Genomic DNA, 17,240 nt, shown 5'->3' with positions numbered 1-17,240 from the left:
AATTCCTATTTTATGACAAAGCTATGACACCAGTATTGAAAGCAGACAGTAACTGGAATTGCACTTCAGTGTCTCACTCTGGAATCCCCAAATATCGAGTAAAATGAAATAAGTTCACTTGTTCACAGAAATACAGTCAGAGTGGCCAGCTTCCTTGGGGCTGTGGCCTTCCAGTGAAGATGCCTGGGGCGACTGATGACTGATGATGATGATGATTCTGTATTTCAAAAATAACTTCAGTGATTGCAAAGATTATTTTATTTGAAGATAACATGAATGACTCTGGCACTAATTATCACAGGAAAATAAGGTTGCCAGATTATACTATTAAAGTAATTCATGCAAAACTATTAAAACATCAAAATTACACTGAGATGTTTTTCCTTTTTTTAATCCCAAATGTGTTTCACAGAATCCAAATGAGAGCTACTCTATCAAAAAGATTGTCGAACCATAAACGTCTGAGGAATCTTAGTGGCAAATATATCAATAATATTGTCAACACATCAATGTTCATAGAAAAGACAATTGAAGTTAAGCGAGAGCATTCATTCCACCTTGTTTCATGGTTTTGTATTTGTGTTTTTACAAGATGTAGGCTCATGGAAGAGCGAGATGACAGACTTGGACACAGAGTGAGGTCAGAGCTGGACACAATAAGTAAAGGAATGAACGAACAGGAGAGAGAAGAGAGAGTCGGTGAGGAAACACTGCAACCTGCAAGTAAGTTGGCTGCGTTAAGTTAGGTTGGTGTAACGGGACAGAAAAGATCACGGGTGAGGATGGGGGATGATGTGAGATGGTTGTGTACTGCTTGCTTGAAGCCCTGGAGAGACGCATGAGAATGAACCGTTTCAGGAGGGCAGTTCCACTTACAAGAGATAGTTGCAAAATCCAACCCCTCTTCAAAGGTTGCCATGGATACATGAAATTGTCCATTTCATTAAGATTAAAATTGACAATCTTAATAAAAGTTAAGGTCAATCGGATGAAAATTGATTGTTTTAAAGGTTGAAATTGATGATTTTCTGACCTTGAGTTGACCTTTGACCTTTTCACCTCAAAAGTAGTTGGTTTCCAAATGCAGCGATGTACTATACTATGCAATTGCTCCTTAATTTTCAGGTTAATCAGATGAAAATTGATTATTTTTTCAGATGAAATTTAATGATTTTAGAAGTTTGACCTTGAGTTGACCTTCGACCTTTTGACCTCAAAAATAGTTGGTTTCCAAATTCAGTGACGCAATATGCAAATATTGTTCAAATTTCAAGTCAATCGGATGAAAAATGACGATTTCAGAAATTTGACCTCAAGATGACCTTTGACCTTTGACCTCAAAATCAAAAGGCTTCTCAGTTGAGACTACCTCTACAACTTGGTAAAGTTTCATGACGATCGGTTTAGAATTGTGACCTGCAGGCGACAAACAGACAGACAGAACAACAAAATTGACTGACCAATGTACGTACTTGAAAAATCTTCGATTTTGCAAGTAATGAACAAACAGCCAAACAAACAGACAAACAAACAAACAGGGATGAAAACAATCTCCTTGCACCTTTGGTGGTTGTGCTAAAAACCAATAATACATTTTCGGCGACCTTGACCTTTTGACCTCAAAAGCAATAAGCTTCCTTGTCTCAATGTTCAAACCCTGCTCAAATTTCAAGTCAATCAGATGGAAATGACGATTGTGTGACCTTCAGTTTTTTTTTATCTCAAAACAATCGGCTTCTAGCGTTTTATTGGTAAACCATTTCAGTGACCCAACATGCAAACCCTGTTTAAATTTGAAGTCAATCAGATGAAAATTGACGATTTTATGCAACCTTGACCTTTGATCTTTTGATATTAAAAAAGTCAGCTTCGAGCTTTTGATTGGTAAACCAATTCAGTAACCCAATATTTGCATGAAAATTGACGATTTCATGCGATGTTCACATTTGACTTTTGAACAAAATTATTAATTATTTTCTCCATATTCTCATAATAAATCTTTGTTGAAAATTTGATGACAAAAGCTCAAATAGTAAAAAAAGTTATGGCCTAGACGGACGGACGGACGGACGGACGGACGGACGGACGGACGGACGGGCGCACGCATGCACGCACACAATAAGTGATTGCAAAACCTCGTTCCCTGCACAGCAAGTTCATGAGCTTTACAAACCTTTAGCCAATAAATGCATGTAGATATGAAGCTGCATCCGATGATGTGTGTCTGCCAAATACCCATGCTGTGCTCATCCCATCCAGGGATACTTCTATGACTGGCTGTAACACGATAAAGGTCTCCAGTGCAATTAATTTAACTATATTTTTCTTGGTGTGCATGGAAGTTTCTGAAAAAAACTCCAGTTTTGGAAGTAATCAACCATAAGCACTGCAAAAATTAATCTATGTATTAAAGTATCCAGATTTCTCTCTCTCTCTGTTTCTCTCTTTCCACCCACCGGTTGGACAGCTGCCCTGAATTTACCCACAATTGTACCCTGAAAATGGTAGTAGTGCATTGCTTGCCTGGGGGGAGGAGGAAGGGAGGAGGAGAGGGGAGAGGATGGGGCCAGAGGGGGAGGAGGAGGACAGGGTTTGTGTTCGGAGAGGGGGAGAGAAAAGATGGGACAGGGTTGGGAGAAGGTGTTGAGACTTTTAGGGAAGGGGAGGAGTTGAGAACCGTCAGTGTGGGGGGAGGGGGTTAGAGTTTGAGGAGTTGTCGTTAGGGGTGGGGGGGGTTGAAGAGTCGTTGTGGAAGGGGGTCGGGGGTCGGAGTGGGGAGGTGGTTTGAAGCCTTCGTGTTGGGAGGAGAAGGTTGAGGATTTGGGGTAATAATTGAAGTCCTTAACCTTTTGAACGATTTTCAGCATCAAGGGATCGATGCTGTCGAGTCCATGCCCCTTTACGCGGAGGGCATTGGTGCTGTTCAAGAAGTCCCAAGCCAAGGAATACATTATGTAGTTTGCCATTGCCTTTCCAGTGGTATAGCTATCAGGCCAGGAAGTTGGAATTTGGCCAGGATCTCTGCACACAATGGCCTGCTGTGTTCATAAACACCATGAGATATTACACATCCAGCAGAAGCAAAATGAAGAACTAGTCTTACTGGTCAATCTGCATCGACGGACAGGTAAGCAATGAACGAAATCAACAGGAAGTTAATCGAGGTATATCAACCGCCGTGGGAAGCAAGAAGTTGAAGTTTCGAGCTTTAGCCCTTCGTCATTAACCCAGGATGACAGTTTATAGTTGACTCCGCAATCCAATCCAGACAAGACAGCTAAAAGGTAAGTGCATGACCTCTGAGCTGTACTATCAGCCCCGACATCGAATGATAAATGCAGAAAACGTTATTTGGCAAATTCATATTTGATTTGGTGTTTCCATCCCAATCCAAACAATGCCATGTGTGGAGTCGACAGAGTGTCCAACCTGTATTTGTCTTGTGCAGAATGTTGCAGGGCACCGAAGCCCCACATCCCATTGTCTTCGACTCCAAACGAGGGAACAAAAATCTACAACAAAATCGAATCACAAATGCTCTCTTGAGCATCTCCTATTGCTTTGCTCCCACTACAATATCCCTGACTAAGCTTTTCACAACCAGCAAGTCAACCATAACATCCACAGTCCACACGCTGAAGGACGATCGAAACAACCCAGACCCACCAGAATCACTTTACCTCTTCCGACAAATACACGTATATCTAGTTGGACATGTTTCTGCAAGGGTTAACACTTGTAATGGTTATTCTAATATGTTGGAACAATACCTTGATATTCTACAAACAATAATGTTTTTTTCGTGATAAAATCGAAAAACTTTCCTGAACATCATCTGTTGTGATAACAGAAATTACAAAGTTTCTGAACTACTATAAAAAGCTTAAATTCAAGGTTTTCGTTTTTATCCACACACATTTTAAACCTTCTTACCTTCCAGCTCAGTGTCTCTATCAGTCTGTCTGCCACTCTCCAGCCCTTTCCTCTCCAAGTCTCTAAAAAAAACAAAGTACTTGAATCTGTTTGTCACACGATCTACATGATGACAAAAGGATGGCAGCAATCAATTCAAAAGAGCCAGCTTCTGTTAGATTACCCCCCCCCCCCCGCCCCCACTCCGAGTCAACTGAACGAATCCTACGCAGCTTGGAACAGACATCTTTTAATCCGTAGAATGAATGATAACCAATGGATTATTGATCATTTATTTTGTTGATCATCTTACAGCAATCCCATATTTAGAGTAGCCCAACCTTGTGACCATCAATCCTTTGTAATCTTTTAATCCGTAGAATGAATGATAACCAATGGATTATTGATCATTTATTACCAATCCCATATTTAGAGTCGCCCAACCTTGTGACCATAAATCCTTCGTAATCTTTTAATCCGTAGAATGAATGATAACCAATGGATTATTGATCATTTATTTTGTTGATCATCTTACAGCAATCCCATATTTGGAGTAGCCCAACTTTGTGACCATCAATCCTTTGTACAGATCCTGCGAGCAGCTCAGTAATTCGTTTATTAACTGCAACACTTTACAGTTGCTATACCCTGTTCTAAACGAAAATAAAACAAGAAAAAGACGTCGTGCAGAGTCGACTTACCAATATATGATACTTGCAAAATCCAACCCTCCCCCCCCTCTCCAAAGGTTACCATGGATACATCAAATTGTCCATTTCATAAAGATTAAAATTAACAATCTTCATCAAAGCTCAGGTCAATCGGCTGAAAATTGATAATTATTTTTCAGATTGAAATTGATTATTTTAGAAGTCTGAGCATGAGTTGAACTTTGACCTCAAAAATAGTTGGTTTCCAAATTTAGTGATGCACTCTGCAATTGCTGATTAATGTTCAGGATAGTCAGATGAAAATTGATGATTTTTCAAAGGAAATTTGATGATTTTAGAAGTTTGACCTTGAGTTAACCTTTGACCTTTTGACCTCAAAAACAGTTGGTTTCCCAATTCAGTGATGCAATATTCATATCTTGTTCAAATTTCAAGTTAATGGGATGTAAACTGATGATTTTTCAGTTGGAAATTGATGACATTAGAAGTTTAAGCTTGAGTTGACCTTTGACCTTTTTACTTAAAACATTTGTTGGTTTCCCATTTAATTGATGCAATATGCAAATCTTGTTTAAATTTCAGGTCAATTGGATGAAAAATGATTATTTTAGAAATGTCGACCGAAAAATGACCTTTGACTTCAAAATCAAAATCTCTGTTTCTCCCATCAATGGATGGAGGTCCTCAATGCCAGACATGAAATCAGAGCCATATCCCAAAACATATCGTGTGCTTTTGACATGGTCTGGCACCCTGCCCTGCACACCAAACTCTCTTCTTCTGGTATCCACTGCCATCTCCACTCATGGCTCACAGATTTCCTCTCCTGTCGTAGTCAACGTGTGGCCCTAAATGGAGTTCTTTCATCCCCTCTTCTTGTCCAGGCTGGAGTTCCTCAAGGTAGCGTTCTGGGCCCTGTTCTTTTTCTGGTCTTCATCAATGATCTCTCCGACTGTCTGGAAAATCCTCTATATCTCTTTGCTGATCACTCCACCCTCTGCCGTACCATCTGCCATCCTTCAGACCGGCAAGCAGCAGCTTCTTCACTCTCTGCAGATCTGGATAAAATCATAAACTGGTCCAACACGTGGAACATGTCTTTCAATCCAGACAAATCTCACACTCTCACTATGTCTCTCTGAAAGGACTGTTTAGAAAACCCCCCATCCACTTTCTCAACAATCCTTTGGAAGAAGTCCTTTCTTTCAAGCTTCTGGGTCTCACGATCTGCCATGATCTTTCCTGGGAAAGCCACATTTCCAACCTGGCCTCCAAAGCCAGTCGCCAACTGGGAATCCTCCGTCGTGCAAAGTCCTTCCTCGGCCCAGCTGAGCTAATGACCACTTACAAAGCTTTCGTCTGCAGCCTGATGGAGTAATGCTCTCCCCACTGGGCTGGTGCCCCTGCCTCCCACCTTTCTCAGCTTCACGCTGTGGAAACCAAGGCATTTAGGATCATTGGTATCTCCTGCGGTGAGGCCGAGTCTTTGGGCCTCTCACTTTCTCACTGCAGGCAGGTCGGTGGTCTTTCTGTCTTCGACCGTCTCCTTTCGAGTCTCCCCCTCCCTGCTATGTCTGCGATTTGTCCCCACCATATTCCCGCAGGGGCATCAAGGTTCACCCGCCAACAACCCCCTTCTGGTAAAACTACCAAAATCACGAATCACTGCTCACCTTCACTCTTTCATTCCTCTTTGTTCCCACCTTTGGAACAAACACCTACACTCTCTTCAATCCCACTCTTCCCTCTAGGTCTTCAAAACAGCTGTTCACCACCACCTCTTATTGTCCCTTATCCAAGTCCTCGATCTTTTCTACCCCCAATAATCCACCCAAGCCCACCTCCTTCAAATTCCCTGCTTTCCTTCCTGAAAGTCCTTGTAATGTCCATCTTGTATTCCCCATGTTCACCACTCCATCCCTCTCCCTTCCCCTGACCTTCTAATGTCTCTGTTCCCCACTGTTTTGTCCTTCCCACTCCCGCCCTTCTTGTCTCATGCCCCCCCCCCCTTGCTGTGCATTGTGTGTTGGCTCTCATAAGGGCTTCAACAAGGAATACAAAAAAAGGCTTCTCAGTTGACAGTACCTTTACAACTTCGTAAAGTTTCATGACGATCAGTTTAGAATTGTGACCAGTGGGTGATAGACAGACAAACACACAGACAGACAGTCAGACAGAATAACAAAATCGATTAACCAATATACTTGAAAAATCTTCGATTTTGCAGGTAACAAGGAAAAGACATAGTGTAGAGCACAACACTTGCAAAATCCATAAAACAAATTTGACCTCAAAAATAATTAGTTGGTTGAATTCAATGACCAAATATGCAACTCCTCTTCAAATTTCAAGTCAATTGGATAAAAATTGAGGATTTTAGAAATACCACCTTAGGTCTATGTTGTCAGTTTGGTCTATGGTGACCTTAAAATAATTTACTGGTTGAATTCAGTGACCTGAATTATAAATCCTCTTGAAATTTCAAGTCAATCTGGTGAAAATTGAGGATTTTAGAAACACATTAGTTGTTGACTTTGGGCCTATGTTGACCTTTTGATCTATGATGACCTCAAAAATAATTAGCTGGTTGAACTCAGTAACCTGAAATATAAATCCTCTTCAAATTTCAAGTCAATTGGATGAAAATTGAGGATTTTAGCAATCCCACCTATGTTGTTGACCTTTGGCCGATGTTGACCTTTTGACCTCAAAAACAATAAGCTTCTTCCTTATGCCAAACTCTTCCATGTGGTGAAGTTTCGTGAAGATCGGTTTAAAATTGTGACCTGTAGGTGATAACCAGACAGACAGACAGACACACAGACAGAATGAAAAATCGTGCTAAGCACGACACTTGGCGAATTAGTTGACCTTTCCGTGTGGTGGTCCAAGCTGTAGTGTCATGGAATGTGTGGTGTTTATTTGTTCGTACATTAATAAAATGACGTGACGTCACAAATAACAATTATCAGGCGCGCGTTGTCATGGTAACGGCAGCAGATTGGAAATTTTCACAACTCATTTAAAGCCACCATATGACATTCAACAACTTATCATCGGGGCTTGTTGCCTTCATTCTGATTGCAGAAAATATTTGAAAATACCTAGTAACATTGCTTTTCAACCAGCTTTACGATCCCGTTATCAGGTTTGAAATATGTTGTAAAACAAAAATATGTATTTTGTATGTGTGTTTTTCATGTTTTGGGTGACCCTGACCTTGACCTTGGGTCAATTTCGATCAAACTTTGTACACGTGTTAATATTACATGCATAAATAGTCAGTATAAGTTTCAATATAATAAGTGCAAAACTGTTTGAGAAATAGCCATGTGTTATTCACAAAATTCACCATTGGTTTATAATGGGTGATAATATAAAGTGATGCAGAATCCAGATCCTGATCTTGAACATCACCAAAAGTCACATCTCTTTTTGCACTGTGGATTTCTATCAGCTGTTAAAATTTCATCCAAATCGGTTAAGAATTGTGACCTGTAGAACGAATAGAATTTTTTGTAAATCACGCCAATAGCTAAAAACTTTGATGTCATACTCTTGCAAAAACTGTACATAATTTGTCCTAACATGCATTTTAAAACATTTAGATATTCCATTGAAGTTTGTTTTGGCGTCAATAGGAAGTCGCCATGACTTCCGGTTAATGAGTTATGTTCAAAACCTTGTTTTCACCTTTTTTTGATGTAACATCGTGACGTTATTTGCGATTATGACGTGATTTGATCCCAGACTATTTCAGCAAGATTGGCTATCACGTGTTAAAATTTGAGAGCGATTGCTTCAGTAGTTTCGGCTCCACATGAGCATAATTTTTTTATGACGTCAATAGGCAAAACTTTGACGTCATACGCTTGCAAAAACTGCGTAATTTGTAATAAGATGCATTTAGTAATCATTTAGATATTTGAATGAAGTTTAATTTGGCATCAACAGGAAGTCGCTATGACTTCCGGTCACTGATTTATGTCCAAAAATGTGTTTCACGTTGTGTGACGTCACGTCGTGACGTTGAGTCCAATAAAGACAGGATTTGGACGCGGACCGTCTCAGGTGTAAAAATTTAAGAACGACTGGTCCAGCCGTTTGGGGTGTAGACGACCGGACAAACAAGCAAACAAACCAACAAACGTGACAGACCAATATACTTGACAAAATCGAAGATTTTGCCAAGTAATAACAAAATCGACGAACCAATATACTTGAGAAATCTTAGATTTTGCCAGTAACAAGAAAAAGACATCGTGCAGAGCACAATACTTGCAAAATCCACCCCCCCCCTATCCAGAGGTTGCCCTGGATACATCAAATTGTCTATTTCATTGAGATTAAAATTGACAATCTTAATCGTAGCTCAGGTCAATCGGATGAAAATTGATGATTTTTCAGATTGAAATAGATGATTTTAGAAGTTTGACCTTTGACTGTTTGACCTCAAAATAGTTGCTTTCCCAATTCAGTGATGGACTTTGCAAATCCTGTTCAACTTTGAAGTTAATAGGATGCAAATTGATGATTTTTCAGTTGAAAATGGATGATTTTATGAGTTTGACCTTGAGTTCACCTTTGACCTTTTGATCTCAAAAATAGTTGCTTTCCCAATTCAGGAATGCATTGAAATTGCTGTTTAATTTTCAGGTCAATTGGATGAAAATTGGCGATTTTTCCAGATAAAAATTGATGATTTTAGAAGTTTCACCTTGAGTTGACCTTTGACCTTTTGACTTCAAAAAAAGTTGGGTTCCCAATTCAGTGACGCAATATGAAAATCTTGTTCAAATTTCGGGTCAATCGGATGAAAAATGACGATTTTATAAATTTAACCTTTGACCTCAAAATAAATTTAACCTTTAACCTTTCAAGAGGCTTCTCAGTTGAAGCTACCTCTACAACTTGGTAAAGTTTCATGACTATCGGTTTAGAATGGTAACCTGTAGGCGATTGGCAGACAGACAGACAAGCCAGTAGGCGGACATGAGTAGTCGATCAAGTCGAATTTAGTCGTTTTGCAGCCGTTACTAGCCAACAAAAGCGTCCATAGCAACGGTTCTCTCTCACACATAACTAGGACATACCATGAACCTACCATACCAGTTTCATGCATATCTGACTCATAGTCTCTGAGATATAACGAACTTCGTTTTTTTATTGTTTTCGACCAGGGTTCATTCAAAGTCTATCTTCTCTGACAGTTTTCATAGGATCTGGCTGGAAATTTTTGACAATATGGCTGACAATATGGCTGACAATATGGCAACCACAGTCGCTCTTGGCCCGATTTTTGATTTTCGAAAAAATTCATTTTTGAGATGTTTTTTGAAAATTTCAAAGGTCCGTTTCTCGGCAATGGATGGGTCCATAGCAACAGTTCTCATTTGCACACAACTAGGTCATGGTATGAACCTAGCAACCAAGTTTCATCGAAATCGCCATTGCATTAACGGAGCACTGGACCAAACAGACATACATATAGACAGAAATACTGATAAGGGTAGACTAAATTGACTACCCAACAGAATAGCAACATCCTGTCTGTCTGTCTGTGTCTGTGTCTGTGTCTGTGTCTGTGTCTGTGTCTGTGTCTGTGTCTGTGTCTGTGTCTGTGTCTGTGTCTGTGTCTGTGTCTGTGTCTGTGTCTGTGTCTGTGTCTGTGTCTGTGTCTGTGTCTGTGTCTGTGTCTGTGTCTGTGTCTGTGTCTGTGTCTGTCTGTGTCTGTGTCTGTGTCTGTCTGTGTCTGTGTCTGTCTGTCTGTGTCTGTCTGTCTCTGTCTGTCTGTCTCTGTCTGTGTCTGTCTGTCTGTCTGTCTGTCTGTCTGTCTGTGTCTGTCTGTCTGTCTGTCTGTGTCTGTCTGTCTGTCTGTGTCTGTCTGTCTGTCTGTGTCTGTCTGTCTGTCTGTGTCTGTCTGTCTGTCTGTGTCTGTGTCTGTCTGTCTGTCTGTGTCTGTCTGTCTGTCTGTGTCTGTCTGTCTGTGTCTGTCTGTGTCTGTCTGTCTGTGTCTGTCTGTCTGTGTCTGTCTGTGTCTGTCTGTGTCTGTCTGTGTCTGTCTGTCTGTGTCTGTCTGTGTCTGTCTGTGTCTGTCTGTGTCTGTCTGTCTGTGTCTGTCTGTTTGTGTCTGTCTGTCTGTGTCTGTCTGTCTGTCTGTCTGTGTCTGTCTGTCTGTCTGTCTGTGTCTGTCTGTGTCTGTCTGTCTGTCTGTCTGTGTCTGTCTGTCTGTCTGTCTGCCTGTCTGTGTGTCTGTCTATCTGCGTCTGAGTCTGTGTCTGGGTCTGCCTGTGTATGTCTGTCTGTCTGTGTCTGTCTGTCTGTGTCTGTCTGTCTGTGTCTGTCTGTCTGTGTCTGTCTGTCTGTGTCTGTCTGTCTGTGTCTGTCTGTCTGTGTCTGTCTGTCTGTGTCTCTGTGTCTGTGTCTGTGTCTGTGTCTGTGTCTGTGTCTGTGTCTGTGTCTGTGTCTGTGTCTGTGTCTGTGTCTCTGTCTGTCTGTCTGTCTGTCTGTCTGTCTGTCTCTCTCTCGCAGCCTGTGGCTGCTGTTTGCATCATTGGTTGGGACGAGGCTATGCCGCTGATGCAGTGTCCCCCTTACCAGTGCACTGGTACTCATTTTGCAGACCTCGGAGGAATGACAGGCTGAATCAACCTCCTGGTGTATTAATTCAGCAGCCCAACGGGGATTGAACTCAGGACCCTAGAACACCAGGCTTACAAAATCAACTGACCAATATATTTGAAAAATCTTCGATTTTGCAAGTAATAAGAAGACACCCCTTTCCAGCTCTGTAAATTGCTGCTAGTCTGGTTTGCACAACCATGGATATTATCAATGGACAAGCCTGGTGTTGACTTCATGGTTAAGGTGGCTGGATTAAGATCTTAGGGTTTTGAGTTCAAGCTCCTGCTGACTCGTTCAATTAACACCAGGTGGTTGACAGCATGTCATCAGCAGCACAGCCATTACCTGAGAAAATGATGCAGCCAAGCAACTCCAGGCTGCATATGAATAAATAAATAATGAATGGACAGCAATCATCAACAACACATTACATTAGGAACCTTATTCATGCAACAACAGTCTTGTTTGCTCGAAAGGTTTTTTTTGACAAAAAGCTTATTTTCCACGTTTATTGATACAAATCACTATTCAAATACAGAAACGTGTGTGTTACATAAAATAGTGTGTACTTTAGCTTGTCACCCAGTTTTAGAGCAGCATGTACCAGAAGAAGGGGTTGGAATTAATCATCATCCATCAGAGTGAGCACCTTTGTCAGGACGATTTCAACTTCCTGAGCCATCTCGATAGAACAAAGCCATCGTGAAGTGCAAGACCAGATGCAACATCGACCGTGATCATCGATCTGACAGAGCAAAAATTTCACCCAAGAGGGAAGGGTTTGAACTTATGTTCGATATAACATAAGTTGACTTTTATAATCATGTGAAGAAATAATTTGGGGCATCATCGGGATGTGAGGAAGACATCAGTACACACGGTTCTGAAAGACTTCAGCATTTTATGGAATGCTAAGGAAGAGCAGCCATAAAACACCATGTGGTCAATTTGCATGGCATTGCATGTTGTGGTTCTAAGGAGTACCCCAGGACCTCAAAATTTGGAAACAGGTTTGTGGGGCATCAGGTGAGTCCACATACACATTGTTAAAGGCTGAGAGATAGTGTTGGCATGTCAGTATGGCCTTCCAAACATTTACTCTAATATTGACAAAAGAGCGACAAGAAATTTGGTGGGTGAGAAATGATGGAGAATCCCACTTCCAACCTATCAAAACACAGGTAACAGTCATTCAGGTAAAGGTGCAGTCTTCAATTTAATGGGGGCACCGGGAAGCTCCATGATCTATTAAAAAGGCAAACAAATGGCTTACCCTATGACCTTTGCAATGATAGTCAGATAGTGCCTTAATATTTATCAAACTAGCCACAAACTTAGGATACAAGGTGAAAGTGGAACAATTCCGACCTGCCATGGATAAGCTCAATGTTACAGGAGTTTGAAAATCCAGGATAATCCATTGTCCATCTGTCCATCAGCAGCTTATGGGAGTCGATAGATGACTTGATTAGCCACCACACATGTGTCGATGTCAATGAAACTGCCTGCAATGCAAACAATTCCACGATGCCAAGGTACTGTGAACTTAAATTTTTGTGACAGATTTTTGGGCATCATTTACAAATGTGGTTTCTGTAATCATTCACCGTTTATCTCCTCCTTTATACATGTTTATCACTTACCTCCGACAGTATTCCGATTCCTTTTGTTCTTGAATGGCTGCATTGGCAATGTGAGTTCCATCTCCTTGACTTCAAAATTAAACTGTTGCTTGTGCTGGGTCATCGCTTTGATTTCCTTTTTGTTAGCCCACACACACGAGGTGAAAAGTGTGGTTAAGGAATTGGTTCATGTCCGTCCGTCCATCCGTTTGTCTGTTTAACAGTTTATGATCAAGGAACAACTTATTTAAATTGAATGTTATATTTTGAACACGAATCGGAACATGAATCAGAAGAAAAGTCTTTCGTTTTACCGTACCTTGGCTCTGAATTCGTCCCAAATTGCACATGTGCAGAGAGTAGTGAGATAATTATTTTACTCTGTCTACCTGCCAGGCAGTCAAGCAAAATTGAAAATCATTCCAAACAGGAAGCTTACTGCTTTTAAGGACGTCATAATGGATACAAATAACAGGCACGCATAACAAATGCAATGTGTTGGATAGGGTGGTGTAATGGACACTGCGGAATACGGTGGTAAAACCGGAATTTATTTATTTATAAGTCTTTAATCCTCTTTAAACCTTTTTTTAAATTGAACTAGAAACTTTAAGACTCTAGAATACAAATTGCCTTTGTAATACTTCCAAGAAGCATGCAATAATATATGGATATATAGCATTAGAGGGCATGGCATGTGTGTCAGGGTGAAGAAGAGACCGCCACGATGGCTCTGCACGATGCTGATTGACGCTGCATTCAATTGTGATCAAAGAAGCCTCCATCTCCTATACTGCGACTCAACTTCGTCTTATTACAGTGTATAAGGGTGGTTAGTGTGTAAGACTTCTTCAGTAGCGCTAAACTTCTGGATTTTTTTTCACAATCTTTAAAATCATTATTTTAATGACATTAAAGTGCAGGAAAGAGGGCCTTGCCGTTCGTGGGTTTCTCCTTCACGGATTCTTTCTCTAACGATTAATTTATTGAGGCATGGTTTGTGATTTCGGTCAATGTGCTGAAATAATTGTGGATTGGTGAACTATTTTCCTCATTTATTCAGCTAATTGACATGGGCCGTCAACACAATAACCCCCTCAATCACACCAACATCATCATCACCATCATCTCCCTCAACTCACCTTTATTGTCACCATCATCAACGTCACCATCAAATTATTGAATGAAGTTTATCATCATTATTATTAAAGGTCAATTTCATGATCTTAATAACTCAAGAAAAGCCTGGTGTTGGCTTAACAGTTAATGAAGCTGTCTTAAGATATTTGGGTCTTCAGTCTGTGTTGTTCTGTTGGATAAAACCAGGTGGGTTGCCTCAGCCTGTCATCCTTCCAAGGTTGGTAAAATAAGTGCAAGCTTACTGGAATCAGGGGGAACTGCATCAACAGCACTCCCAGCAATGATACAACCAACTGCCATCAGCTGCATACAAAATAATAATAACTGAAGAAAATAAACTTTATTTTATGTTCTTAATACAGGAAAAGAAACTGTATTTTATCTTCTTAATACAGGAAAACAACTTTATTATATATTCTTAACACAGGAAAATAAACTTTATAATATATTCTTAATACAGGAAAATATACTTTATTTTATGTTCTTAATACAGTACAGTAAAATAAACGTTATTTTATGTTTTAAATGCAGGAAAATAATACTTTATTTTATATTCCTCAAGCAGGAAAATGAACTTTATTTTATGTTATTAATAACCCTTTTATTCATGAAAATAAATCGTACAAAAACAATGCACGAACACGTTAATTAAGGGTACAGTTTGGGCAAATTTTAAAGTTGAAGTCCCTAACCATATTTTCCCCATTACCCCCACAAATTTGAGGACGTGCGGTTCACAGTGATTTTCAAGGACGTAACCCAAACAAACACGAAGGCCCTGCTGTATATACTTAAGCATGGCACGGGATATCATGTTCTATGAACTCTGGAGTTATAGCATGTAACAATTTCAAACTTTCACAAAATGCCTTCAGAAGAGAGGTTGTGAAACGCCCTGCAAGTGTGCATGTGTGGACGGACAAACACACACACACACACACACACACACACACACACACACACACACACACACACACACACACACACACACACACACACACACACACACACACACACACACACACACACACACACACAACTACTTGGAACAAAAATTTGAGAGCATTTCATCATTAAGATACCTGTTTTAAAAGCCCATGTTTCCAAGATTGAGTTGGTAGAAGTATGACTGAGCCTTACTGTGGTGGTTACATTTATTATTCTACAACAGCAAGAACCCAATAATAGGACACAGAAAGAGCACACAATTATATGCAGTTATACTTATCGAAGCAATGGAAAACTAGAGTTCATAGAATACATTACTCCGCGCAGTCTTGAGAAAATAGGACGTGAGCGGTGTCTGTGAGCCGCAAATTTGATCGGTCCTGATGAAAAAATGCCAGAATATTTTGTCCAAGTACTGCTACACGGAAGAGTTTTTGAAAGTGCCAAAAGGCAAATTGTGTTCTTAATTGTTCAAGTATATAATTCAATTTAAATAAAATAAATATATTTTAAAGTTGTAGGAAAAAACAAATTCTGAAGTTTACCGCCGCTGATGTATTGGCTTTTACACCACCTTATTTAACATGTTACATTAGTTATTCGTGCCTGTTGCTTGTGTTCTTTATGACATCCTTAAAAACAGTAAGATTCCTGTTTGGAATGATTTTCAATTTTGTTTCTCTGCCAGACAGGGAGACAAAGTAAAATATTATCTCACTCCTCTCTGTGCATGTGCGGTCAGGCCAAACCCAGAGCTGTTGTACTGCTTGCTAACCTACAGGTTTGTTTTCCCATTCATGTTCAAAAATATAACATTCAATTTCAATTAAGTTGTTCCTCGATCATAAACTGATGTTGGTAGACAGACAGACAGACGGACGGACAGACAAAAGTTAATCAATTGCTTAACCCTGCGCTGTGCTTGGTGTGCATGTGGTAACAAATATAAGTATGCGGAAAGAGCACACAAACAACAATTACGTGTTATAAAAGATCATTTTTTTAAAGTGTTTAACTTCATTTTACATGCTCATTGACACTCACAGATGGATATGCAATTTGTTTGTGAAGGACAACATGCTCTCTTTTGATTAAATCCGTAAGTGAAGTGACGGGTAAGCACGGCTAGTGTGGATAAATGAAATAGTTCACTCAAACCAGGGAGATCAACTCAGAAGTCAGCAGTTTGTGCAAAAATGTTTTTTTTTTTAAATGTGAAAAGTTGCATATGCCACCATTGACAGCAAACAGGCACTCTGTCTCACTTTCTATCATTCACTCAGATTGAATGAACACATATTAGGCTGATGAGAGTTAAAAGATGAAGATAAATGGCCGGTCAAGTCGAGGTCTATGCAGAAGGTGTTCTGTCAGAAGGTGTATACCTGTCTCCAGTATTAAACAAATTTGATGTATGAGCTCACCTGCACAGGCATCGTGTCATTCACTTTGTGTACGATCTCACTTCCCGACATTCCACAGCAACCACCACATTCTGCAGCGGATCCAGAGGAGATGTGGGCAACTGCTATCTCTGCTATCAAGTGCTTACCTGGTGAAATGCATACTCACACTACTGTACTGTGTTTATCTCTACCTTGATTTAAAGTCACTAAACATGACCTCCTGCTCACAAGTTACCATTTATTATCCACCATTTCCCCATCACTCTAAGTTGTTTACAATGAATAACTCCTATACTGCTGTACAGTGTTGTTATCGAGAGCAAGTCAATGAGAATCAATATCATCCAGGATGAAGCCGTCAGAGAAGCAGTCATCTATTCAATATGTACGAGTGGGGCAGTGGTGGTGTTGGGACCGGTGCACACAACACAAGGAAGAGGGCTGAGGATGTAGTGTACCGCATGCATAGTTGCAAACAATGAGAGAAGAAAAAGCGGAAGGATATAAAGGATCTACGGTGCGAGGGAGCAAACAACCAATGGGAGGCGTGGGACAGTGGGTAGGCTCTGGGAAGGCGTGGTGGAGTGGGTAAACTTTTGGAGGGGGTGGGAGAGTGGGTATACTCTGGGTGGGGATGGGAGAGTGGGTATACTCTGGAAGGGGATGGGAGAGTGAGTAAACTCTGGGAGGGGATGGGAGAGTGGGTATACTCTGGGAGGGGATGGGAGAGTGGGTAGACTCTGGGAGGGGATGGGAGAGTGGGTCTACTCTGGGAGGGGATGGGAGAGTGGGTCTACTCTGGGAGGGGATGGGAGAGTGAGTACACTCTGGGAGGGAATGGGAGAGTGGGTCGACTCTGGGTGGGGATGGGAGAGTGGGTACACTCTGGGTGGCGATGGGAGAGCGGGTTGACTCTT

General features: G+C 40.7%; 1 protein-coding gene across 1 annotated transcript in view; it reads right to left on the bottom strand.

The window, feature by feature from the left end:
• The window catches only part of PPEF1 (protein phosphatase with EF-hand domain 1), a 79,344-nt gene extending 66,471 nt beyond the window's left edge, over positions 1-12,873 (bottom strand). The window contains exons 1-2 of the mRNA XM_085859020.1: positions 12,576-12,873; positions 3,934-3,995 (exon numbers count right to left, since the gene is read on the bottom strand). Coding sequence (XP_085715146.1) covers positions 3,934-3,995; positions 12,576-12,643 — 130 coding nt within the window. The 5' untranslated portion in view covers positions 12,644-12,873. The remainder of the gene's footprint in view (positions 1-3,933; positions 3,996-12,575) is intronic.
• Between the last annotated feature and the right edge of the window lie 4,367 nt (positions 12,874-17,240).

Source organism: Eptatretus burgeri, chromosome 16, assembly GCF_056783735.1.
Source record: "Eptatretus burgeri isolate ZD-2024b chromosome 16, Ebu_testis_v1, whole genome shotgun sequence".
Lineage (NCBI taxonomy): Eukaryota > Metazoa > Chordata > Myxini > Myxiniformes > Myxinidae > Eptatretus > Eptatretus burgeri.
The sequence above is the reverse complement of the archived record's forward strand: the minus strand, read 5'-3'. Positions and strand labels throughout refer to the sequence as shown.